Raw genomic sequence first — 27,126 nt, 5'->3', positions numbered from 1 at the left:
CTACTTTTTTTCGAACCGGTTTCATTCAATTTCCTATACTGATAGAAATGTGCTTTTTTTGAACGCCCTTAAAGACACCCGGCAATCGCCCTTAGGGCCGTTGAAGGAAAAAAATCTCAAAATGTCAGAATTTTTTGAAGAGTTTTGAGTGTCACACACAATAAGCATTTCTCCATAAATAGTTCATTTGCGTTGTTGTTGTTGCAGTTTTTTGTTTTTGTTTTGTCAACTTAAAAAGAGGGCGTTCGTGATGTAACTGCTAAGGCCCTAAAAAAATGTTGTTATTTTTGTTCGTAGGAGCGAAAATGTCGTGTGTCACATTTTCAGTTTTATTTTTCGACGGGGGATGGAGTGAGTCCGTTATGGAATATTTCTGCTGCGCGTCGTCATAATGAGAAAGGAGATATTCGTTTTAGCACTTCTTTGCGAGACTGTGCATGGTGAGTGCCTTTCGGATATTTTACGGCAGTGTTTCTTAACCTTTTTTTTTTAGCCCACGGGGCCCCTTTGGAGAACATTTTCTTCTTGTGGCACCCTCATGGGTGGAGATACGGGGGGGACTTTGGGGGCATTGTCCCCCTCCCAGCGTTAAAGGCGAATTTTTAATGACCAAAAACTTTATAAATAAATGGTTGAATTGGGCCCCGTGGCCAGGCATGAATTCATAGCGAAGGGGGCGATGGCAACGTTTTCTCCAGAAATCGAAATTATACGACGGAATGGGCATGTAGCGTACAATACGAGACGCTCCAACGAACTTTCACAATACTATGTACATCGTCCGTCCTGACATATTACCCTGGATCCAAGCCTACCTTGGGCTACAGTTCAATGAGCTTCCCTCTTGTCAGGGCCGTAACTAGGCTGGGGCAACCGGGGCGCTGCCCCGAGCCAAATGGAGTGCCTCACAAAATACCTACACTTATTCTGAATGTTTTTTTCCTTTTTACGGGACCCCCAAGAAAATGTCTGCCCCAGGGCTCAGAAAAGGTACGCTATGGCCCCCCTGCTTCTTGTAGGATTACTATGTAAGATAATGTCAATATCGTGGATCCCTGGGCAAAGTGATGTTTTGAGGAACCCATACATAACTGAAAAAAGTAGCAGTTTACAAATTTAATTATTTACTCACGAGATCATATCAGATCTCATCATATAAGCCTGCTATGGGTATGAAACCCACGTGAACATTTCAATTTAATTTCACCAACCCCCCCCCCTCTTCCCTCTCAGACAAACCAGGTAACCAGGGCCGCAACTGGGGAAGGAGCGAGTGGGTCTGCTGCCCCGGGCACTGGACTAAATATGGTTTCGTATTCATTCTTTAACTGCTTCCTGCAATGTAGATCGATCTACATCACACGGGAGAGCCAACATGCGTGTATGCCCCGGCTACTACTACCACTAAACCACACATGCACCTAGTACACATTCCTCTGCGGAATTTCTAACCAATTAATACATGTTGGAATATGCCTGTACGTGCTGTGAACTTCACGTGAAGTACTGTATAATGCTTATGTGTAGTGATGCCATCTACCATCAATTTTTCTAACTAAGCTGCCTCGTCCGACAAAGTATCTAGTTGCGATGGATCCCTGTTGGTAACTCTGTCATCGATTGGGGGGGGGGGTTTCTGATTTGCTGACTTTTGATGACGGGGGGGGGGTTTGGATAATGCTTACGTCATCAACGACCCTTTATGAAAATAAGAAATATTCTTAATGGCATCTTACTCGGTGAGCCGAAAACCTTTCGATAGTTTGTGAGCACTTGAAGTAACATTCCCCCTCTTGATAAGTGCCCTACAGAGCCACTTTAGTGATCTCTAAACTTTTCGCGGATCCAAGTGATCTGGAAATGTGTCCGGGCCGCTTAAGTGCTCTGGAACTGTGCCACGCATCACTCAAGTGATCCGTAGCTATACGCCGTGGATCACTTAAATAATCTGAGAATGTGCCGCTGGTAACTTGAGTGATGTAGAACCGCACTGGGGCCCACTTCAGTGCTCTAAAACTATGTCACATGTCACTCAAAGGATCTCTAAATGTGTCACGGATCGCTTTAGTGTTCTGGAACTGTGTCCCGGGTCATTTAAGTGATCTGAAAATGTGCCGCGGGCCGCTTAAATGTTCTGGAATCGTACCACGGGATACTTAAGCGATCTGTAAATGTGCCGTTTAGTTCATTTTTACAAAATTAGGTTTGAGGAGGGCAGGTCGCATCAGATAACCCCCAGGGCCATATTTGATTCATGGGCCAAGGGCCTTTATGCGATTTATCATTGTATGGCTTCGAGGGTGGGTCACAACGAATTTATTAAAGGTAAATTTGGAGTTCATAGCCTTCAAATAACATTGAAATATTAACAGAAATTGATTATAATAACATATAAAGGTATTTTCTTCCGAAATTTCAATTTAAAAAAGATATTTTTTTGCATCAAAAAAATAAATTTTTGATCGTGGGCGGGGAAGGGGGTGGCATGAGAGCCCTATGCCCCCCTCCCTCCCTGTACGTCTGTGATCCAACGAATATTCGTTAGGATTCGGAGGGGCAGAGCTGTTGACGACATTTTGCTGACAGGGGGGGAGGGAATTAAAAATGGCTAAAAATTTGCTGACGTAATACTTGAACGGCCCCTTACATCCATCGCGATGAATATATTTCTTAATCTTTGATTTCAGTGAAGAATTAAAACTAAGGTAAGCCCCATAAAAAATTAATAAGGAATCTTTATTTGAGAAAAGAAGACGGGACACCAGAAATCACACACGGCAGTGTCTCATAAAAAACGTGCCATATGGTCACTGTATCTAGACCCCGAACAATTTAAACGCACAATATACTTAATTACTTCATATCTTTTTTCATATAAAAAGTCACAAAATATTTTAAAGCATAAAATTGATATTATATTTAGTGCCCATAAAAAAACATTTCTAATAAAAGTTTCCTCAACCCCTTTAAAAGCGGCATTGACGCGTATCTCGCCTTTGCAAAAGCCTCTTATTTTAGCACAGACGAGTCCCCCTGCCGACGCAACACTCCTGAATGGAGTCGGCCGCGGATAAGCCCAGGTACTTTGTAGCCCTGGAGCATGACGAATAAGAAAACTTAGCTTGGCTCCAGGAAAGAGCTCAAAGCAATGGCTGAACAGACAGACGGTGTGGGATTTATAACGATTCATCATAAGCCAAGGGAGATGATCAGTGTGCATTTTGCTTTTATTAAGCGGATCTGTTTTAGGGTGCGGAAATAGTGCTCTCGTGTTTCCGATTCAGAGAGTGGGCGTGATTTACTCCCGTCAGGAGGGTGTGCATGGTGTAAGCAGACTTTCCGCTGCAATACGTAATACAGTCGAATCCCGTTTTAACGAGAATACCGTTATAGCGAAAATCTCGTTTCAACGAACACTTTTCTAATCCCTCAGATAAGTTTACATGGGAACAATGCAAAAACCTGGAATTCCTTTATAACGAAATTTTGTTATAACGAAGTTATTTCTCCGGTCTCTCGGAGTTCGTAATAACGGGATTCGGCTGTACTTTATTTACTTTTTTTTTACTCGTCAAACCGGCGGGAGGGAAAAAAAGCGAGAGAAAAAGCAGTTTCGATTCACAGGGTTGCCAATAAAGTATCTGACAAAAAAGTTACCACATATAAAGCGCGCGCGCAGGGGGGCCTACATAATATTTAGCTGCAGCATCACGTATGAGCCGCACCAGTAAAATGGGAGAGACCCGAAAAACTCGCACATTTGTACACGACATAATATGGCAAAACGCAATTTATAGTCACTAAACTTTTACACTGTGGGCATTGCATTGCATTCCTTTTCATATTCATAAGCATATTCACCGGTTGTGTTCTCAGTCAGATGCAATGTATCAAAAAGTAGTTTATTCTGCGAATCATTCCATCCACATTCATAGTTTGATTCCACAAATGAAGCAGTTGTTCCAATTTTTCTTCAGTTATTATTTTAGCAAAATATACAATTTTTGCCAAACAAGGTGGCGGAAAAAATTGCCCATGTGTGCCAAAAACTAATTTTTGATGCATTATAGCTCAGTGCCGTCTTAAGGCATGGGCCCACCCGGGCCCTCAAGAGAAAGGGTGCCTCACAAAAATGGGATCTGGTTGAGATTTTCGAAAATTTGCCTGGTAGGGTCTCAGAAAAATCATTTGGCTCGGGGGCCCATGATGCTCTTAAGCCAGCCCTGTTATAGCTGGCTGGGTACACAACCAGATAAACAGTGAATATGTTTATGAAGATGAAGGGGGAATACGATTACCACAGTGGTGAAGTTTAGTGACTAAATTGCTCGTGTTTTGTCCTATTATGGCATGTACAGTACGAATGTGCGAGTTTTCCGGGCCTCTCTCATTTCACAGTTCCTCAGAGCCGGATTTATGGTTTAACCGCCTGTAGGCTACACGAATTTTACCGCCCTTCTCCGATTCGAGGAAAGATTAGTCAGTTTTCTTAGTTAACTTTTCCTCGAATTCACACCCTGTGCTATAACCCGCTTGGCCTCCCCACCATTCCTGCAAGTACACCTGTGTCTCGAAGTTACTCTTTTGCTCACTCATGTGCTTGCAAACTCTCTAGGTCACTCTTTTGATCACTCACTGACCTAGTCCCTTACTGTCCAGGCAGAAGTGGATTTATTTAGGGTTATACAAATTTTTCCGCCCTTCTCCCATTCTACTAATTGTTTTGGCCACTGTGACGGTCAAGACCGGCCGTATCGGTTAATATAGGTGGCGCGCCCGAGATTCGCTCTCGTGGCAGTCGTTTTTGAGAGTAGTTCGAACGAGGAAATTGTTGTGATGTCGCCCTTGCGGTGTATGTTTTGTTGTACACAGGATTTTCCCCCACGATGTAAATTTCTAGTCCCTTCTTGAATATAAATATAGTAGTTTCAACCCTACGAGGCTACACCACTCGTTTTACAAATTTCCCGCTCCTCTGAACTTGCCGCCCTGCGCTATGGCCTGTGAATACGCCACTGCTGGTGCGGCTAATACTTACGTGATGCTGCAGTTGACCGTTATGTTAGCCCTTGAACATATAGAAGTCGGCCACTCCCACTTTATGGTAAACCTTTCTCCAGATACTTTATTGGCAACCCCGAGAATCGAAACTGTTAAACCACACATGCACCTCGTCCACATTACTCTGCGGAACTTCTAACGAATTGGTACGTGTTGGAATGTGCGTGTACGTGTTGTGGACCTGACGTGAAATCTGTTTCTGTGTAATGCATGTTATTTGTAGTGCCGCCATCTGCCATCCAGTTCACACAAAATTGCAATATATCCGACAACAGTGGCGTAGGCCAGGTTTTGGTCAGTGGAGGGGGAGCGAAATTCGGAAAGCACCATTTTTTTGTTCCTGCTTTAAGCGCAAACTTAAAATTACGCATTAGTAGAAAGAACTCGAAATTTTTCTCAATTTAAAAAAAATCAAATTAAATTTATTTTGTTTTCAGTCGATGTTATTTTTCAAATTAAAATTATTTTATTATTACTTTTCTCAAAATTGATTGGTTTATTTTATTTTTTTAATTAATTAAAAGAATGTGAATTATATTTTATGTTTTGTGTATTTTGGCAAATGCCAGCACCAAAAAACGCAACTGGGAAATCGCCAAAAATGGTGATATAGTATATAAATATACACTGCTCAAAACAATTAGGGGAGCACATGGTTTTAACAAAATTACGCAAAGATGTATACCGATAAGTAACATAAAATGAATCATCCATAATTTAAAGCCTAGCAGGAAACGGAAGAAGAAAACTTCATATGCAAATCAAAGTTCATGACGTCAAAAACCAGAAAAAGGAGATAAGGGCAGAAATCGGGATGTTGCAGAAACGTCTGTTTTACTGCCGTAACTGCGAAATTCGATTGCGCAGTATTTTTTTTTTGAGACAAGGTGACTTGAGGATGTCTCAACAATGTGATTTACCGGAATCCATGGCATGGCGTGTTATAGGCAGACTGGAATCCGGGCAAACACAACGTAGTGTCGCGGACGCTGTTGGAGTTGCCAGAAGTGTTGTTGCAAGGCTGTGGAATCGATTCCAAGAAACGGGAAATGTTAGACGTCGACCAGAGCAAGGTCGGCCACGTGCCACTACAGCAACTGATGACCGGTATATACGGTTAACAGCCCGTCGAAACAGAACAGCGAATGCTACGCAGCTGCAAAGAGCAACTTGGCAACAGGACGAAGGGTGTCCAGCCAAACAGTACGTAATCGGCTTCATGAGGGAGGGCTCTATGCACGTAGGCCAATGGTCTGCATTCCGTTGACCCCACGCCACCGTGCGGCCCGAAGAAGATGGGCTGCTGAACATCGAGATTGGGAGCAACATGATTGGAGCCAAGTGCTGTTTACAGACGAGTCCCGATTCAGTCTGGAGTTTGACACCCGACGTGTTCTGGTATGGAGGGACAGGGGCACTCGAAATAACCCCGCATTCGTTCGTGAAAGGTCACAATACAGACGAGCTGGTTGGATGGTATGGGGTGGAATCAGCATAGGCGGACGTACGGACCTGCATATCATTCGGAATGGCACTTTGACGGCCCGAAGGTATGCAGACGAGATACTGCGACCTCATGTCATCCCTTACGCTGGAGCCATTGGAGATTCCTTTGTTTTCCAGGATGATAATGCCCGACCGCATAGAGCTCGTCTGGTGGAGAACATGCTTGAAGCTGAAACAATACAGCGTATGGAATGGCCAGCGTGCTCTCCTGACCTGAATCCAATTGAGCATGTTTGGGACATGCTCGGACGACGCATTGCTGCCCGACCAAGGCCGCCTGTTACTGTCCGAGACTTGCAGATTGCACTTCTTGAGGAGTGGAACAGTTTTCCCCAAAGTCTGATCGATAACCTCATCGCATCCATGGCAAACAGGTGTGCAGCAGTCTTAGCTGTTCGAGGAGACCACGCGCCCTATTAAAACTCATGCATCATGTCTAAACAGTGCTTTTCTTTTTCGTTTACATGTAACCAAATTGTTGCCCTAAATCATCTTTTCATGTTTTTTCCATATTTTCAAAGAATTAAAGCTTAATTCCAAATTTGTTTACGTCTTTTTTCTGTATTGCGCATTGATACGCGTGTACTATCCATTGTATGCCAATACGTGGCTGTCTCGCACGGTTTTCTTCACTTTTTTGCTTGCTCCCCTAATTGTTTTGAGCAGTGTATATATATATTCTCTGTCTCTCTAAAATTATTCCAAGATATGAAAAGTACAGAAAAATCTTCATACTTCCATTTATAATCACTTTCATCATGTTACACTTTTATCCTAAGCACATATCACATGTACACTACTACTACTCAATTGTACATGCACAGTGAAACTCCTCCGGCCACTCGGCGTTCCGCAAAAAAGTGGCCGTCTGCGGAGGTGACCGCCGAATGGGGGTTGTATGACAGGAAAAGCACATTCCAGGGGTGGTGTGTCAAAATAACGGTTTTCAATGTCACAAAAAAATCTTATGCTCTATTTACTTACAATGCCCACAAAACAGATACATATACAGTGAAACCTCACTACAACGATACTCGATATAACGGTAAATCCCTCTACAGCGGTATTTTTTCAAATATTGTTTGGAACAGCCTATAGTCTGTAATGTTAAACTTCTCTCGATAGAAAGATCCTTTACTATCCCCTCTATGAAAATCATGGCCACCCACAAGGAGTGGGCTGACAAGGCTCCAGCCCTGGGGCCCGGAACGTCGGGGGTGGGCCCGCAAAAGATCCCAGCCTAGGGGCCCTGCTCTAGGATGTGCGGGCCATGATGATAGTATTTTTAGGAGGATTTTGAAAAGAACCGCTGCAACTTTTATTATTTCTATTTATTTTTCGCTCGAAATATCCCTCAGTATATTATTTTTTTAACTCATGTCACGTGTTTCAGTTCTTCCGAGGACGTCTAACAATATGCACTAGGGAGAAAAAAAACGCACAGAAACTTATTTTTTTTAACTCTTATCTACAAAAAAGTGGCCGCTGACCGCAAACAGAGGTGGCCGCGAAATGAGGGTGTTTTTTTATCACGTCTAAATGGAGCCTATTGTCCGTTCCGAGGAAAACTGCCCACCACCAAACCATTCGTGACCCTCGCTCTGTCCCACTAGGGGATATCCATCCTTCCTCATTTCGAACTTTCGGAATCCATTAATGTTGCATCGCTACCCCGGCTGCCATCTATAAAATATTAAAAGAGCTACAAGTCTTCAACAAATGAGCGATCGGTTCTGATACTTTTTCATATCGTCTGGCTTTAAAATGGTTTTAATTCGTTCGTCAGATCATCCTGAAAAATGTGCGGTTCAAATTTCAAGATTTTTCTTTATTCCATTTTGTCCCATGTGTTATCATTGTGAAAGTAATTTTTATTCCATCCCTAAAATGAACTGAAAATCAAAATTTTGAACTTCAGAATTTTGAGAATGAAAATATTGTGCTTGTTTAATTACATTTGCTCTAGCCCCGCCCACATTTCCAAATAAATATAAAAACAAATTTTTTTCACACTTTAACCTCATAAAAATCAACGATTCAAGAAATAAATCAATTCTATATAAATACTCTTTGATTATCGTTATTAATTGATAACAATCATAAAAATATTGGTCGTCATCCAATCATCTAGCGAATGAGCATTGATTTCTGAAGTTCTCTATATCGTATATTTATGTGAAACTGGTTTTGATTCGCTGATTTTCATCATTCTGAAAAACGCGTCGACGCGATTTACCTGACGAGAATAATTTTATTTTTTTTATCCACATATTCTGGTTGTTGTTTATAAAGTGTGCAATGGAAGCGGTGGGTGATACTCGTAGCGTTTCGTTTTTCCTTTGAGAAATCGTGATTGAGTTGTTTTAGATGAGTTTTTAACGAGCGATAACGATGGCCGCATTCATGGATGATCTCGTAATAGATCCGATATCGGGCGAGCAAATATCGTCGAGGCACGCAGTCGTTCTGCCGATCGTCAAAGACATCGCCGACGTATCGGAGTACGTGAAATCCGTGGGGAGTTCTATCGGCGCTAACAATATTCGCAGCGCCTACAAAGTCGAGGGTCGGGTCAAGATCTACCTGAGGTACGCGAAGCACGTCGACGAACTGGTGTCCAGCGGTGTGAGATTGCGAGGGCACTACACGTCCGTGGAGTACAGCGTCCTCCCAGCAACCAGGGTGCTCCTGAAGAACGTGGACACCGAAATACCGAACAGGGTTATCAGTTCCAAGCTGGAAGTCTTTGGGAAAGTGTCCCGCATCAGCACCCTCAAAGCCAACATCGGGGACCCGGAGTACTCCCATATAGAATCCAATGAGAGGCAAGCCTTCATGCTGGTGAATTGTGGCTTGGATATCCCGTCCAAGTTGGAAATCTTCTACAAGAACAGGCTGTATGTTATAGATGTCCATGTGCAGAAACCCGATCAGTCGGTGGAATCGACCACTTCCTTGCCGGAGTCCCTGATAGCTCCTTCGTCGACTTCCACGGGGGACGACAAGGATGAGGCTTGCGAGATGAAACCTTACATCTATGATCTTCCTCCGGAGAGCACTCAGTTGTCGGATGATCAACAGTCGGTTTCGAGGCGTTCTTTCTCGCGTGGGAGAGGACTCAAGCAAGCTAGTCGTCGAGGTTATCGCCGGGGAGGCAGCACCGGCAGTGGTGGGAAACTGCCCGCCATCAAGTTGAGCCAGCCATCTCGTTCCTCGCTTTCGTCCAATTTGAAGAAGATTGTGAAGGTGAAGCGAGGCGGTAGTAGAGGACGGAGGGGGTTCCGTAGGGGTTCTGCCGTGAGGAACCAGGCGATTGCTCAGGCGATAGTCGAGAGCAGCGCTGATGTCAAGGATGCTGTTGAAGATAACATCGCTTTCATGGAAGTTACAGAATCGAAGGAGGCGGCTGTGTTAGACGAGAGCCAAGATGGAAGTAATTCGAGTCGCTTGGGGCCGGTCATAACTAACGTTAAGTCTGTGGATGACGACATATCGATAGAGGGAGAAAACTCTCTCAATGAATTAGACACTAGTAGTTTACTGAAAAGTCCCACATCTGTGCATAACGGTGTGAATGGAAGTCCGATGAAGTTAGAGATCAGCAGGGATCTGAAGGAGCATCCATTTGATCATCCCATGCTTGAGAGATTCCTGCGAGAAGTCAAGAACCACCGCAACCCAATGGATGTCGCATTGAACTTGTTGGAGGAGAATGGTACCCCCGGTGCGACCAACGATCTTTGCAATCAGTTGATCGAGTTTTTCAACTGTACAAATGACAGTGCTACCCGAGTTCGACTGAGTCGATTGGTGTACTTGATCTCTGGAGGCCGCAAGACCCTTTAGGAACCTGGTGATGGACCTGAATCCTATTCATATCACATTTTTTTCTTTTTTTATAATTATTGTTATCCTGGCCAGTGATAACGTTTTTCATATTTTTTTTTCAGTAGGACTGAGATGTCAATATATTAGTTAATTTCTTATGGAGTTCTTTAAAATATATATATAAACCTGTTGTATTGTGGTCGGGACCAAAATGAGGTCTATTCTGTGTTACTATATCATTTTCCAATGCTTGCTAGCCTATTAAACATTTCCTAGAACTATTTCTTCAACGAGGGTATTAATTAGCATATTTTTATTTTAAAGTAAAATTTCTTTCGAATAAAACAGTCAAAGTTAAGTTTTTTTTTTCAACATCACTTATCTTGAAAATCTATATTTTCAATTTTCTTAACTATGCCATGTCAATCAAATATTATGGTGTCTCGTAATTCAACACTAATCCATCAAGAAACTTTGGTCAAAGTTTGGCACAATGTCATCCATATTCATTCATTGAGCGATTTCTTGCATGTGCTGTCCCAAGAAATTTGAGCATCAAATTGTGAGGCACTACTGTATCTCAAAAATTTTCTCATTTACTTGTGTGCATGTACATTTCAGTGTTGTATAAGGTAGTTATAAAATAAGTGGTGATACTCGGGCACCCAGGGACAGAACTAGGGGAGGGAGGTGACAGGTAACTGTCCGAGAAGTAAATTTTATAAGGAACAAATAACATTTATAAAACAACAGTTGTTTAACAACCAATGACTTATAGTAAAGGAGGCAACAAAATTATGGCCCTGTAGACACACCATTGTATGGATTAGAATGGAACTGGTTATAACATGGTATACAAATTGGGTCGAATTGAAATGAAACCTGCTCAGTATAAACCTTTTTAGATTTTGTCTTAGGGTCTTTCAGTTTTGTACATCCTACTTCAGTTGCGAGGGTTAAATTCAGGAAGATCCAAAATTCAAGCATTGATTTTTTTTTCTTCTTTAAATCAAGCAGTTAACTGGTGAATGGCTCCCCGTGTGACTCAGGAGTTCTTGAAGTAATGACAACCTTAGTGGTCACACAAACGTCATTCTTGCTTAAGCTCAGCAAATTACTCAAGTACAAACCCAAACATGATCATCATTGACCTGTGTTAAAGCATATGGGTGAGATTTCGCTCCAGATTTCATTCTCATCCGTTTTTTTTTTTAGAAAGTAACGCCAGATGCCTTTTGAAGTTTACAGATCTGAACAAATGTTACATTCAAATTTTAGATCAGCCAGTTGGGTTATGTCACATAACATATGCCCATTGACACATTTCAGTCCTAATGCAAGATGGAGTTATAGCTAATACAATTTACTCAAGGAATTATTGGCATGTATACCAATGAAGTGTATGCTTCATTGGCGAGCATGTTAACTCGGGGGTCTTACTGTATCTGTGCCACTGTGATCTCCACGCTCTAAGACCTCTCTGCTGTGAGGATTCTGGGTTTCAGGAGCTGCTTACATGAATTTGTTTATTCGTTTGTTTACCTAGTTTTGTTCTGACTGGTCTATTAGAACCGGTGCATCACAAAAGTGTCTAAGTACCATCCTTATGGTTATAACTATCTCATAGCGTCTAGACAAAGTAGTTTTTTTAGTTTTATTTCTCATTGGTTCATTAATTGTGTTATATTTATCACTTGTTGTATGCAATATTTTTAATGTTTATTAAACGGAACAAAAAAAAGTTATATATGGCATTTACTTGAATCTAACACTGATTACTAAACTGCAAAAATGTATATTTTATTTTTGATATTGTTACCAATTCTAACGCTCATCCAAATAAGTCTGTTCAATTTTGGATAGAGAAGTGTGTGATAGGTTCTCAAATGATTATGGTAGCCCATTTGACATAAATTTATGGTTTGAAGTTTCATTTTAATGTTAGTTATCGCTAGGGTTATCAGATTTCTGACTCGCAAAGCTCTGACACTTGCAGTTGTACCGCTCTGTTTCATTGGGATTAAAGTTGGGCATATAACTAATCTTATGGTGTGACAAATCTCAGGTCCAAGGGAAAAAAAATTAGCATTTGCTCCTAAAATTGCACATGTGTAACTATAAAACAGAAGTCTGAAGATATTATGTCAGTGTGTCTGCCAATTTCTGCTAACCAATATTCCCTGTAATTTTCATGTTATGTGCACCCCCCAGGGCCGTCATACTTTTTCAGGGGGGGGGGGGCAAAGCACATGTACTGAATGTATGCATATATATATACCATTTTTAATGTATTTTCAAAAGCCAGGGGCCCGGAAGCAGAATGTGCCAAAATCTACGGCGTACGTTGCAGAATAATTAGCGCTACTGCAGAACAGTTTGGAAGAATTTTAAGAAAAAGTGCAAAAAAACATTATTACATGTATGGGGATTTTTACCGCAGAACATTTCCAGTCAGCTGAGGGCTTGTCACAGAACAGTGCTAAACATTCTGCTTTGGGGGCCAGAGAGAGCAACGCCCCCCCCCCCCCAAATGACGGGGCTGGTGCACCCACCTGTTTCTTCTATGCTCCGAATGACAATATATCATATCCACCTATGGTGTATTTGGTTATCGTACCGAAGCATTTTAATTGGTGCAGCTAAGAAAAAACAGTTCTGGTAACCCTAGTTATGAGAATGTAACAATTATTTTTCTTAACAATAATTCCTTCACTTCCACTGATCAAATTTTCATGTTTTCGAAATCATCTTAGCAAATCAAAGACTTGGGTGCAGTTATTGACATTTGAAAAACTAAACATTGCTGTATTTTTTATATCTGTCGTGATTAAACTTTTTTTTTCCTCTGCATATTTAAACAAAATATGCTGTAAATGCTTATAACATTTTTACATTTTATGCTCAATTTAACGACCCTCTTTCATCCTGTTGAAAATGGACGTTATATTGGGAGGGTCATATTAAGAGTAAAATATATATATATATATATATCAGTCGCTCCATGAAAACATTTGGGACTTATCCTACCAGTCATTGTAATGGAATGGTTGCTATAACATGGGGTTGTTATAACGAGCATAGACTGTATAACTCGTGTTGTATGCATGTTTCACCTCCCCCCTTTCCCTCTGCATATATCATTTTGCTTCTTGGAAATCTTAGTGGGAGAAAAATGCCTTTGCTGTAACTTGATAATAATATTGACTTAATGTCAATACGTATGTTACGTATAAAATTATTATTTTGTGTGTCTGTGATAAAGCAGCAACAAAGATGTCAGTTTCTCTCCCAATCTGTACATGCTTGTGGAAACGTGTAATTTTTCCTCCTTGTGCGGCAGATACAATTCCTCAAATTAATAGTTAAAATTGGTAATTTTCTGGCATAAAATAAGGCCAAAGTTCCAAAATAGAATGTTCTGCATTGTTCTGTAACGAGCCCTTGGCGGAGTGGAAATGTTCTGCAGTAAAAATCCCCGTAATAGTGTTTTTTACACTTTTTCTTAAAATTCTTCCAGATTGTTTTGCAATGGTACTAATTTTTCTGTGCCATATGGCGCAGATTTCGGCATATTCTGGTTTGGGGAGTAGCCAGAAATTTATTTTGGAGTGGAGACAACTGATGTTTTGGAGAAAGAACCAAAGTGACAGAACAATAGAGTTAACCATAGGAAGAATTTTCTCAAGCAGGGTTTCAATTTTTTTTTCTTCTCAAGGAAAGGGGTTTTTTTAAGTTTTTCCTGCAAAACAACACTATAATCTCAGCTTGGGGGGGTAGTTAGAAGCCCTCCCCCCCTTTTGCGTACGCCAATGGAGGTAACCATATTATTCCATAAAAACCAGCTATTTCTAATGTTTTGGGGTGGGGGAGATCTGACCCCCCCCCCTTTGTGCAGCCTTTGTGTAATATGACAGATAGATGGTTTTTTCCTCGGCCCACAATACAATCAAATCAAACACTGGATGCCAAAGTTAATTTTGCTAAGAATCAAACCCTGGTTGGGTTGGTCCAAAGGAAAAATCACACCTGTGAAAAACCTTTTTTCTGCACCTTTTTGGTGTATAAGCTTCACTCGGGGAGAACTCTCCAAAAGTATAGTTTTTTCTACAATCCAATACATTCACAGTTTTAATTTTACAAACAAAACATTTTTCCAAGTTATAGTTTTTACGTAACTCATTTGGCACCCTGTGCGGCTACAGCCTTGTAATCACCCCCCTTCCTCGAGCTCTTGCAATCGAGTAAGCACACTGATCATTGAAAGGAATAAATTACCTTTTGGGTGAGATAATAGAAATAAGAATAAGTAAACCCAAAATGTGAAGAAAACTACGTCTAGATGCGTTTTGGAACTGTATCAATTTCCTCTTCATTAGTTAACTAAAGACAAAATGGCAAAAAGCTCATAATATAGCAGGGATTACTTACTGTTCAGGACACCGAGTTGAAAGTTTCGACTCTGCATCCTGAACAACAAGTAATCCCCACTATATGGGGGGTTTTTGCCATTTTGTCTTTTGTTACCTACTGAAAAAGTTTGATACAGAAACATGTCTAGCTCTTGTTTTCCTCACATTTTATGTTTACTTATTTTGTTATTCTTATTTACATTGCACCACAGAGACTTCTCTTATAACAGGCACAAGAACATGACTTGCCGAGTAGTCCTTCTCATCGCTGAAGTTAAGAGAGGCTACAATGTCTTTACTTGGCAAGTCACACTACTGTGCATGTTGTAAGTGAAGAAAAGTCATGTCTCTCTAGGGTGTAATCAGTACCGTCTTAATGTGTGGGTTGTGAAGTGATACATTCGAGACTTGGAATATGTCTGTGTGAGCAAATTGATGATACAGCTCTAATGTTTGAGTTTTTCCTAGCAATTGTGAACAAACGTACCTTATCTCTGAACATATATTTCGAGTTCGAAAGTCATAGTTTCAGTTGAAATGTGAAATAGGGAATCTAGTGCTGTTATACCAGGTGGGATCAAAAAAATTTCCCACGTAATTTCTCAAATGATACTCATTTGCAAAATGGGTTTTTTGTGTACATTATTGATGTGTGTTAGAGAATATTATGAATTCCTGTGTTACAGCTAACCTTTTTATTATTGTTCTCATGAGGTCAGATAGGTTATCTCGTATTTGTGTGGATTATGTTAATCTGCAGTATATAAAATAGAAAACATTATAGTTTCCGTGAATTTTTTTATCTCTTATTTATGCTTGTGATGGGTTTAGATTTTTTTTTTTTTTTTGGGTCTTAGTTGTCATTAGCCTATATAATTTTTATTTTACTTTACGTTTCATGGAAGTACGGTAGATTCCCCTGTTAAACCGTGGTTAGATGTGGTGTGGAATCTACATTGTGTGCATTTCTGAGCACTATTCTGTTTCTGATTATTTTTATCAAATTTTAAGAAAATTTTCTTCTATACTGTGGCCATATTATTCTTGTTGGGTTGGAGGAGTTTTACACTGCCTCCTCCAGTGTAAAATTCTGTAATTTTAAGCCCAGGCCACGAGTCCTCCCTTTACCCCAGCTCAAATTATAATGCAGAAGGTAATCGTGTCTTCTCCCCCACCTCTTCATCTTTAGTATGACAGGATTCTACTGTACTTGGTAATTTCTTTTACCTTTTTTTTATGTTATTCGAGTTAAGTCGCCAGTGGTAACAGTTACTATTTTGATGTTTGTCAAGGTCTCTTTCTTGAGAATTAATGACAAAGAATATTTCCTGTGAGTTATTAACAGCTGTGTAATAATTGTATGTCATCCGTGGAATTTTTAAACTGTGATGGGGCCCACCCCCTTTCTCTGGTGAGCTGCAAAAAACTTCGGAATTTATCAAACTACTCTGTATGATGAGCTTTATTTTAGCATTATGACGATACAAATATGGCTCAGGGATACATAAGCTGATTTCAGATAATACGGAAGAGGTGCGTGTAGATTTTGGAGCCTTAAAAGCAAAAATTTTGAAAACTTCTGGTATTATGTTTGCATCTAAAGGGAAGTTTTGCTATTGTTATTTTTACAATTAAGCCTAACCAGCACTTGTCCTGGTCGTTTTTTGTCTATGACAATGGTTGCACCTAAGAATTGTTTTTGTATTTGTTATCATTGATGCACCTATTATCATACTATACCATATCCCTTCCCCATTCCTGGTGAACACGATTGAAATTATAGCACCAACGTACTTGCTGTTAGTCGAAAATGTCAAGCTCGTTAAGGATTTGAACAATGTTTTTGTGTGAGAAAGGCGTGTCATCCATGATCAATTTTGTTGTTGTTAAGGTCCGAGATGATTTGTAATCCCCCCTCCCCCATGGCCCCACATCTTGGATCAGGACCCCCATACCAGCCTTTATAGTTAATTTATAGTGTGAAAAAAAAAGCACCAGGGCTGGAACCCTGTCAGTCCACGCTCTTATTGCCAGTGTATAATGAATTGTGACTGCTTGTCTAAAACTGGATTCATTGGTTCACCTTCGGCATGGACATTTCATAATGCTATTGGCTGAACCTCTAAAGTTGTATTGCTGACTTAATTTCAGGAAGCTAGTGATACGTTTACTTTTTGATAAACTGTAATGTTTTTTTGACACATCCTAAGGCAGCAGTTTCATTGCTCTAGTCAACATTTGCACATAGTGTTGTCCAGAATAGTCCAACAAAAAGCCTCTTCAAAGCACGCATCAATATATCTAGCTCCCCTGAAAAAATCCCCTAGAAGTCATAGGGCACTCTTCAAGAACCATTATCCTAAGATGGCAACTTTCCTTTCACACCCTTGTGGTTCTGCCTCTTGGCGGTGGGGGGGGGGGGGGGGGGGGGGCATCGTCAGTAGTGTAATCCAAATATTTTAGCAACTGGTTTGCGACAAACCAGTTGTTTGAGTGTTGTACATGCGAACACATAGACGGCCAAAGCAGTGGCCCTCCTGTGGGAAAACTTTCTGCTGAAAATAATTCATATCTTTTCCAATTGTTAAAAAAGTTATAAGTGAAATGTCTATTCTATGCAATTAAAATTTTACTGTGATTATTTAACCCTTTACTGATTCTTAATGCACATCCAGAGGTTAGTGAAAGTTACTGTTTTTGTGCTTTCTGAAATGGACTCGCCCAAACGTTTACTGCTCACATAACCCCCCCCCCCATCCTTTCTAACCATTCAGTTCCTGTATTGTATTGTTATGAAACAACGGTGAGTTTCATCATGAAGCTTGAGCGGAGCTTTTGAAATCCAATTGATGGGGTGTCTATGCTTGTCTTTCTCATTCCTACCCCGACAAGTTGTCAATCATCCCCTCCCCCATCCCTTTCACAAAATCGCTGATATACCCATACCCCCCATCTCCACTGTTTGCTCGTAGAGCCGTCTATGGCCATTGTGGCTGGTAAAGAGTTAAAAAAATAAAAAAATAATCAGGCGATAAAAAATTTCACTGCCCGTGCCATACTGAGATCTGCACAGAAGTGGGGGGGGGGGGTTAAGTTGATTTCCAATGTCATTTCTATACAAATGAACAATTATAACTTTATTTCATCATTGAAGTGTTCATTCATGTGTTCTGATGTTTAAGAAGTTAACTTGAACTATATAACTTGTTATAGTCTACGCTCGTTATAACAACCCCCATCATTTAGCGAAAAGACATCATAGAGCACAGTCATTACATGAAAACATTTGGGACTTTTCCTACTGGTCGTTGTAATGAATGGTCGCTATAACGAGCATCGACTGTATTATATGAAGGATTCAGGCCATGTATGTGATCAATTTACCAATGATCATTGAAGGCATAGAATCATTCTTTCGATAACTCATCTCGTTTCCAGATATGCTGTTTTTCGATGTTCTGTCCACCCCAAGAGATTATTGTTACAATTCACATTGTTATTTATACTGTGTCTTTAAATTTGAGATGATTAACCCTACTGAAAGACTTAAATTTTCATCTCGATCGCTTGGATTGTTAAAATGCCTTAACTCTGACTATTGCTTGCCACATGTTCGGGAGTCATCTCGATTTCACACGTGTTGTATATTTGAATTTATATTCAGGAGTCGCCTTATGATCAGGAAAATAATATATACAGAGAGTATATATTTTTTTAAGAGTAGAAGATGACAGAGAAACATCAGTAGTTGCGGCACAAATTCATATTCAGATCAATAATTGGATATTTTTAATCGAACATAATTTTTGTCAAAATACGCTCAACAAATGTTTTATTACCACGAACATATCTTTATGTGTGTTATGTTCAGGGTTTTAACTAGGATTTTTGCCGTCCATCTCCCTGTTAAAAGTCGATGGTCTATATTTTTAATACATACACAATATATTCTTTAATCTGAAATTTGAAGCTCAGCGCATGCGCCTCACTTTTTACACCCCTCGTCCTAGTTCTGACCCTGGTTGCACGAATCAAATTTCTAAGTATGTCCTTATACATTCATCTTTATGGTTATGCTCATTGAATATCTGCGTAACAATTTAATGTGCTATTTTGAATTTTATGCAGTGTTTCACATTCGCTCTGTATCCAACCAAGATGTAATGCCTTTTTGATGTTAGTTCCGCAAGTGCTTTCGTTTTGATCACTTTGATTGATTGGTTTTTTTTTTTCATGCTCATATTTTATACAGCGTTAAGTTGTTTGTATTATTATTTTTCATGCCATGAACATAGTCATATGCAATATATTATAGATTTTTTTTTGTTCGTTGTTTAGAGAAAATATGTTCCGTTTTTTGCATTGCAAATAGCGATGTAAATGAAGCGTAACAACCACATGTGTTGCGCACATGTCAGTTAAGCTGTTTAAAAATGTTCCAAGTGGCTCCATATGATGTTTTCACGCTTTATGATTTTGATGTTACTGCCATTCGAGAATGTGTTCAGCTTTGTAATGTGTGTGTGTTGGTCAGTCATTATCGTTTAGAGTCATTAAATAAAGTATTTGGACTATATATATATATTGCCTCTTATTAATTTTTTTAACAAAGTTTATTTATGGTGGTACGTGTCTATCTCTGAAATGTGATCTGCGCTGTACAATGGTATGCTGAAATTTTGTTTTCTCTGGTTCCGAACTTCAAAGGCATGAATGCAAGCCGATCTCTGTCACAGAGAGCAACAGGCCTACAGTGATACAATTATTCACACTTCACTCACAATTTGAGATATAGATGGAGAGACTGAAAAATCAGACACCACCATACACTCACTCCGACTGTTGAATACACAGTCTTTGTTTCAGACTCTGCCACGAAGCTGGGCTGGAAGAGATCTTGGCAATGGGATAAGTCCAGTGTCAATCATTCATTCATGTACAATGGTAATAGCAACTTTTCTTGAACATGAAACAAGCATAACTCCCACATCATGAATATATTAAGGCCCCACATAAACACGTTTCGGCTTGCACCAATTCATTAGAAATTCCCCCGGAAGGAATGTTTACAAGGTACATGTACCGTTTAAAGCAGCAGACAAGTCTCCATATAACAAAATCAATTTTATTCCTTCAAAAAATTTGTTTTCCGGATATGGTTTTCAGTTTAATGCATTCATAGCTGTGGTGGTCATAGCGGTGAACTCACATTGCGTGAATACCCTACCAGCACCACAGTGGTGGTCGGCTGGAGTAGGTCTTCCATGATTTCAAACTTCGAGGCGCAAATGCAATCACACATCGATCTCAACACAGCAACATTCCTATTGCAGTACAAATCTTCAATCATTACACTTCACTCATACAAATGTTTTCAACAGCTGGCTGATGCCAAGATGAATTTAGGGAAAAGAAAAAAATGCAACTACCCTTGCAGGAAATCAAACCCATGTCCTCTAACTAGAAGGGTGAGCGCACTTGACTACAAAAGCAACAAATTTCAATCTTTCCTTAGAGCTCATATGCACTGAATGGGGCCATACATGGATGGTTGGACCTGATTCACGCCAAAGCTCACAATTGCTAGCACTTGCCACCAGACGGCGACTTATCCGAGGATTATGTCACTCTTTGCTATTCATATAAAGGTTTCCATTGCTATTCATTCTTTGTGATCCATTGAAAGCTTTTGTATGAATAGCGAAGAGTGACATCATCCTCTGATAAGTCTCCGTCTGGTGGCAAGTATCCGCAATTATGAGCTTCGGCCCGAGTTAAATCTGACTGTCCATATAAAGCCCTGTTCAGTGCCCATAAGCTCTAAGAAAAGATTGAAATTTGTTGCTTTTGTAGTCTAGTGGTCTAGGGCGCTCACCTGGCTAGTGAGAGGACGTGAGTTCGATTCCCTCGCAAGGGTAATTGAATTTTCTCTCTTTCCTAAATTCATCATCGCATCAGCGAGCTGTTGAAAACTCTCGTATGAAGAGGTTCCTTAGAGGAATATGGACAAGGTGCACGAGCGATTTAGTAGTAGTAATTTAAAGTGTTCTAGGGTGAGCCTGACCATTTGAGGTCAGAGAGCAGGCAGACCCACAACACCCTTAAAGGTGTATTTATTTTGTGAGAGCTATGCTTGTTTCGTGTTCTAGTGGTGCTGCCATCCAGCTTCCATATTTTCGAGCAGATGCCTAAATTTCCTTGCTATGCAAGTATCGAAGTAAGTATGTGGAAGGTCTGCCTGTTCTGTGCAGAGAGACTTAGACCAGTACATGTACTAAAATTGGAAAAAAAACGATACAGAAAAGATTAGTGTGACCCATGCACAAAGATGCTCCCCTCCCTTGCACTCCCCGTAGGAACCCTGGAGTAGGAATTTTGGCATTAAATGTTCAACTCCATATTGTGGAGATTTGAGATTAATTAGACATAATACCCCAAAATAGGAAAAACAAATATGATGGCTCATCAGTAAGAGTTAGCCAGTCCTAGAGGCTCAGCTGACCCTTGCCAACAAATCAGCTATAGAATCCATCCATCCGAGACACTGCTTCTTCCGCAACGTCTTTTTTCCCAGCAACATGTCCGCATCTTTAACAGACTATATGTGTTTTCTTCCGAGGCTGGCGAAGAGGACAAAACCTGCTCTCGGCCATCTTGACTCCTAGTTGAAAAAGTTATCTGACATAATTGAGAGCGTTGAAATATCTCTGTACTAAAGAAAACAGGACAGTTTCTTTAAAAGCTGGATGTATGGTGAAGTATATTTTGCTGGGTAAAACAATGTGTACAGCTTTCAACGGATAAAACAGTTTTATTCCAGAGTTCTCCAAGGCAAAAACCCTTTCAGCCTCCCACCAGGGGGCGGCGCATAAGGTTTTGTACCTTGGCTGCAGGTGAACTCGAGTTGCTTCCTGCTCTTCACAGAAAGCGCAGGCAGACTCCCAAGTAGGCTACTACATTCCAGCATAACTTGAAGCATCGAACATCCCAAACAATCTAAGTCACTTCTAAGTATATGCCAGAGTTGTCATACGAGTGCTGTTTCATTTCTGACAATGAATCTTCACGGTGCTCACAACCTGCGTGGATCTGAGATGATGTTGTCAGTTGAGGGCGGGATGTCTCTGCGGCAGTGGCTATAGCCCAGGGCGACAAGTTCGTTGACCCAGTGAGTTTGCAAGCACGACAGTGAACAAAGGAGCGACGTAGAGTGTGTGCAATCATGTGAATGATCAACAAAGTGACGATCTAGGTCAGTGAGCATGTGCAAGCGCATGAATGAACAAAAAAGTGACCTAGAGCCTGTGAAAGTATGTGAATGACCAAAAGAGTGAACTAGGAAGTCGGATCAGGTGATTAATAGTACGTACATATTCTTAGGTGACCTAAAGAATATGTGTGCAGAATTAGCAAAAGAGCAACATATAGAGTGTTCAAGCATGTTAATGACCAAAAGAGTGAACTAAAGAGTATGTGAGCATGGAAGTGACTGAGAGACCTAGGGAGTGTGGAAACATGTGAGTGACCAAAACAGTGTGCAAGCAAGTGAATGACCAAAAGAGTGGCGTAGAGTGTGTGTGAGCATGGGAGGGACCAAGAGAATATGCAAGCATGTGAGTGACCAAGAGACAGAGGCGTATTTACAGAAGTGAGGGGGGGGGGCAAGAGGTTTATAGCACCATGGGGGGAAAAGGGCAGCAAAATTTGTGTAGTTCACAGTTGGCAAAACCATAAATGCACCATGAGTAAAGAAATTATATGTGTTTTGGGGGGAACAGAACCATAGCTTTTTAAAATTATTTTTTGCTTTCGGGATGGAAGGAGGTGGGAGTGTATTTGTATCCATTCAAAACTTTAAAATGGTTAAAGACCCCTTATGAAACACACATGATTAGAACAAAAAAAATGCATTTAAAGTTCATTTGAATTGGGGGGGGAGGGTAGAAGAAAATATTTTCCTATACGCCTACATGCAACATTAAATCAGGAAACCTGATGGTCCAGTATATAAATGAATGAACGCCAGGCTTCTGTTACCAGACATCCCGTTGCCGAGATCTCCTCCAGCCCAGCTTCATGGCAGAGTCTGGAACAAAGCCTGGGTACCTAACAGTCAAAGCGTGTCTAATGTTATGTTTTTGTTTTTTTTTACTGCTGCCATCAGATGTGTATTTAAAGTTTTGCTATCTGTAGGCTGCACAAATTTTGCCGCCCTTCTCTCGTTCTTGTTTAGTTGGTTTTTTTTTATCATTCATTCCTAGAATTAACTGATCTGTGCTATAACCCACTTTGCCCACCCCGGCCTGTAAATATGCCTGCATCCCTAAGTCCTTTTCATCACTCACATGCTTGCGTACTCTTTTTGTCACTCATGTGCTCACACATTCTCTAAGGGCACCCTTTTGGCCATTCACATACTCACTTTCAGTCACTCGCTTGCCCACTGTTTTTGTCATTTGCATGCTTGCACATGCTCTAGGTCGCTCTTTCAGCTATTCACATGCTTGCTCACACTTTGTCACTCTTTTGCTCACTCGCCTGCTTGCACTTTTTTGTTTACTCACATGCTTGCAAACTCCCCAGTTCACTCGTTAACCTAGTCTCTCACTCTCTGGGTAGAGGCAAATTCATGGTTATAAAAATTTTGCAGCCCTTTTCCTATAATGTACTAATTTTCTTGGCCACTCATTCCTAAAATCTGCTGCCCTTCCAAATTTGCTGTCCTGGGCTATAGCCCACTAAGCCCCCCCCCCCTAAATATGCCACTGGTTGCCATCTGTATTTAAAATTGTGAGCGAAGTATAATGATTGAATAATCGTGACGTTGTAGGCCTGTTGCTCTCTGTGGCGAGACTTTTTAACGAGGAGCTCTGCTAGCATTCACACCTTAAAGTTGGGAACCACAGAAAGCCAACTCCAGAACGATTTCTGAACGATTTCTAAAGAATTGGTACACATTGAAATGTGCATGTTTGTGTTGTGGACCTGACAGAAGTTGGTTTCTGTGTAATGCCGCCATCAGTTTTTCCAACTATGAACAAAGTATAATGATTGTATCATTGTAGGCCTATTGCTTTCTGTGGCGAGACTTTTTAACAGGGAGATCGGCCTGCATTTGCACCCCAAAGTTAGGGACCACAGAAGACCAACTTCAGCCGACCACCACTGTGGCGACCGTGGGGGTCCTCTCAATGTGAGTTTGCCACTATGGCCACTCGATCACCACGGTGGCTGTCATTAAATGCTAAAAAATTTTTAAAATATTTATTGTTTTACACAGTTTTTCTAAGGCGCCATCTATCGGTGATCACCCCAGGCTTGGTAGGCAAAGAATTTGCTTCTGATGTTCTTTGGCCAAATTCGAACTTGTAGACCTTGACTGTGATTTCGATAGTGGAAGTCGAGCATCTTACCACTCAAGTGCCTTTTCTCTCTCTCTCTCTCTGGTGCCTAAATTTTTTTCCTCTTCTTTTTGTGATTTATCCAGCCTTACTTATCCGTTACTACCCACCAGTATAAAATACATATTTTAAAACATACATGTTTTTTTTTGTATTTCCAGTTATATTTTCGACAAACCTTGTCTTAGAAGAGGATTATTACAAATACAAGGAGCCTTCGCAGGACGTAGATGCTTATCAAGATTCCTCTGAAAAAGCATGGATTGATCCATCCAGAGAGAAACCTATCGTCACTGAGAACATCACATCTCACGGACAGGAACCAATCACTGAAAACTATCACGAAGATTATGAACTGGTTCAAAACTGGCTCGCATGGTCTCCGGTGAAGATCACTACAGAAAAACCTGAACAATATAACAGTACAACTTCTTCAACAATTGGAGGTACCTAAATAATAGGGCTCGTACAATATCTCGAGGGTATGGCATTTTATTAGTGAATCCTTGATCCTAGAGGTATATTTCCAATTTGAAAAAGTTTCCAAATAACGTGCAGTACTCAGATATGTTATTCATGTTTCATGGGGTTGTATAGTTATTAAGATAAAATAAAAATTAACTTTTTATACAGTCCCTGTGTGCCCCTAAACCCAATTAGCTAAACTATTTTACCCGCATTTAACACTTTTTCCCAAATTTCCTCATTTTTAGGCTCAAATTTTAATAGCCCAATGAATATTACGTTTAGAAAAACCTAGAGTTTTGTTTTCTAGGCATCAGGAGAAAAGGCAACAATTTCCTAATTGAGCTTTTGGCAGGCAGTGCCGTCTTAACGCATGGGCCCACCTGGACATAGCCCGGGGCCTCAGGAAAATGAGTAGTAGTTGAATTTTTCTGAACTTACCTGGTAAGGCCTCAGTAAAATCACTTGGCCCGGTGCCTACGATGCTCTTAAGACGGCCCTGTGGGCAGGCCCGTAGCCAGAAATTTCATTCAAGGGGGGGGGGGTTACTTTAATTTCAGGGGAACTAAAGTGATAGAACCATCGATTTGGTCTTTTTTTTTTTCGGCCATTTTCTCACATTTCAGGGAGGGGTAGACCCCTCCCAAGTCCCACCCCCTATGCTATAGCTTTGGGGCGCATAGGGATTGTATTAAAAAATTTTTTTTGTTCATTTTAATAACTATACAACCCCATGAAACATGAATGACATATCTGAGTATTGCATGTTATTTGGAAACTTTTTCTAACTGGAAGTATACCTCTACGATCAACAGTTCACCAGTAAAATGCTGTGCCCCATGTTTTTATGCACCCTGTATAAGTTTTTCCTGAAAATCAAATGTTTAACAACTATTGAAACATATGTTACAAAGCATTTCAGGGAAATGACTCATGGAGTAACATGGGTAGAGTACACATTGAAACATCGTTTTCCCATATTTTGGGAAATTCGCACATACATGCTTCTGGCGTGAACTGGGGGGGGGGGGGGGATGATATGACATTTTGGAAAAAAACAAAATTTGATCGCTTCATGTTGCGAACGGCACAGATGCTTTGGTTCATGGCCGCAGGAAGAAACAAAAATGTACTGTTGCTCGGGGTCACTATACATTTTGGTGCCCCCCCCCCCCAACTGTTATTTTAAACAACAAAAATAATAAATTCTGCACCCTTTCTGGTTCAGCACTCTGGGCACCGGGTCCCCCGCTTAGAAGAGAAATAAGAACGGTCCCGTCCTACTTTGCTACTGCTTTTTGGTCGAGAATTCCTTCATCCACTGTAATCTATTAAATAAAAGCGCAAAGATAAATCTATTGAAATACAAGGAAAAATTGATACACAACAATACTCGAGATAACGATAAACCAACTCTACAATGATGTTGTTTCAAGTCTTGTTTGGAAATGTCATACTCTAATTTTAAACTGCTATCTCTTGATATAATGACAATCCTTTACAAGGAAATTTTCGCTTGGTCTGCAGAGTATAGTTGTATCGAGATTTCACTGTATATGATTCCCGTTCTGGTGAATGTCATTCTATACCAATAGAAAATCGATCTCATTCTTTATTGAACAGCCTTCGAATACAGGGTGAACATGACCTGTTCTGCCAAATGAAAGGAAGGTGATAAGCGAGTCCAAGTGGAACATAAGCACCATACTAATCCTGCCCTACCTTGAACCGTTTTTGAGCTATAGAGAATATTCAATTATGGGAAAAAAAGGTCTGTCCAGTCTGAAAAAAAATGCATTTTTGAAGTTTCTGAGAGATCTACTCCTTACCAGAATGGAAAATTTCTTCATGATTTAGCATAATGGAAACAATATTTACTTTAGGTGCGTGATAATGATAATAAGGTAAATTCTTTAGGAATACGTTCCCTCCCCCCTTAAAAAGTATGGTGTTTTTTTTTCAATCACGTTCAAATTTTCGGGAAGAGTCTGGGAGGTGGAGTAGAAATTCGGGAAACTTAGCAGCTATGCAATTCACAGATTGTTCCGCTTCTAGATGCAGATGAGTTGAAAATCATAAAAATAAGCAGCTTGGATATTTTGTCAGACATTTGTTACAAAAATGAATGTAATATGTTGCCAAAAAATATATATTCCAACATTAAATTTTTTTCCCTCTCCTTGTTCTAGTAGGAACATGGAAAGAAATAACCATTTTTGGACGCAGGATTCAAAAGAAGATAAAGAAGAACTCTCTATCATTTCTCAGATCATGCAGTGAAAGAATAAGTCAACAGTTGTTATTTCTATGCATCGCCATAACAGTATTAGCATCAATGAATTTTCATTTATCAAATAAATTTACACATTGTTGAATCTAAATATCTTACATATAAATGTCAAAGCATGTGTCTGTATGAAGGTTGTTCCTTATACAAATTTACAATTTTTAGCCTA

General features: G+C 40.3%; 1 protein-coding gene across 1 annotated transcript; it reads left to right on the top strand.

Moving 5' to 3' along the window:
- Positions 1 to 306: 306 nt before the first annotated feature.
- On the top strand, positions 307 to 27,105 carry LOC149065257 (uncharacterized). Its single transcript, XM_089254119.1, has 3 exons — positions 307 to 440; positions 24,367 to 24,651; positions 26,860 to 27,105. The coding sequence occupies exons 1-3, from the start codon at positions 392 to 394 to the stop codon at positions 27,042 to 27,044; spliced, it is 519 nt and encodes a 172-aa protein (XP_089110245.1). The 5' UTR covers positions 307 to 391; the 3' UTR covers positions 27,045 to 27,105.
- The last annotated feature ends 21 nt before the right edge of the window (positions 27,106 to 27,126 follow it).

This window comes from Pholcus phalangioides, unplaced genomic scaffold (assembly GCF_987345545.1).
Source record: "Pholcus phalangioides strain wild (caught in Gottingen) unplaced genomic scaffold, Ppha-v1.0 ptg000040l_1, whole genome shotgun sequence".
NCBI classification, from domain to species: Eukaryota; Metazoa; Arthropoda; class Arachnida; order Araneae; family Pholcidae; genus Pholcus; species Pholcus phalangioides.
Note: the sequence above shows the minus strand (reverse complement) of the source record. Positions and strands in the feature narration are given on the sequence as shown.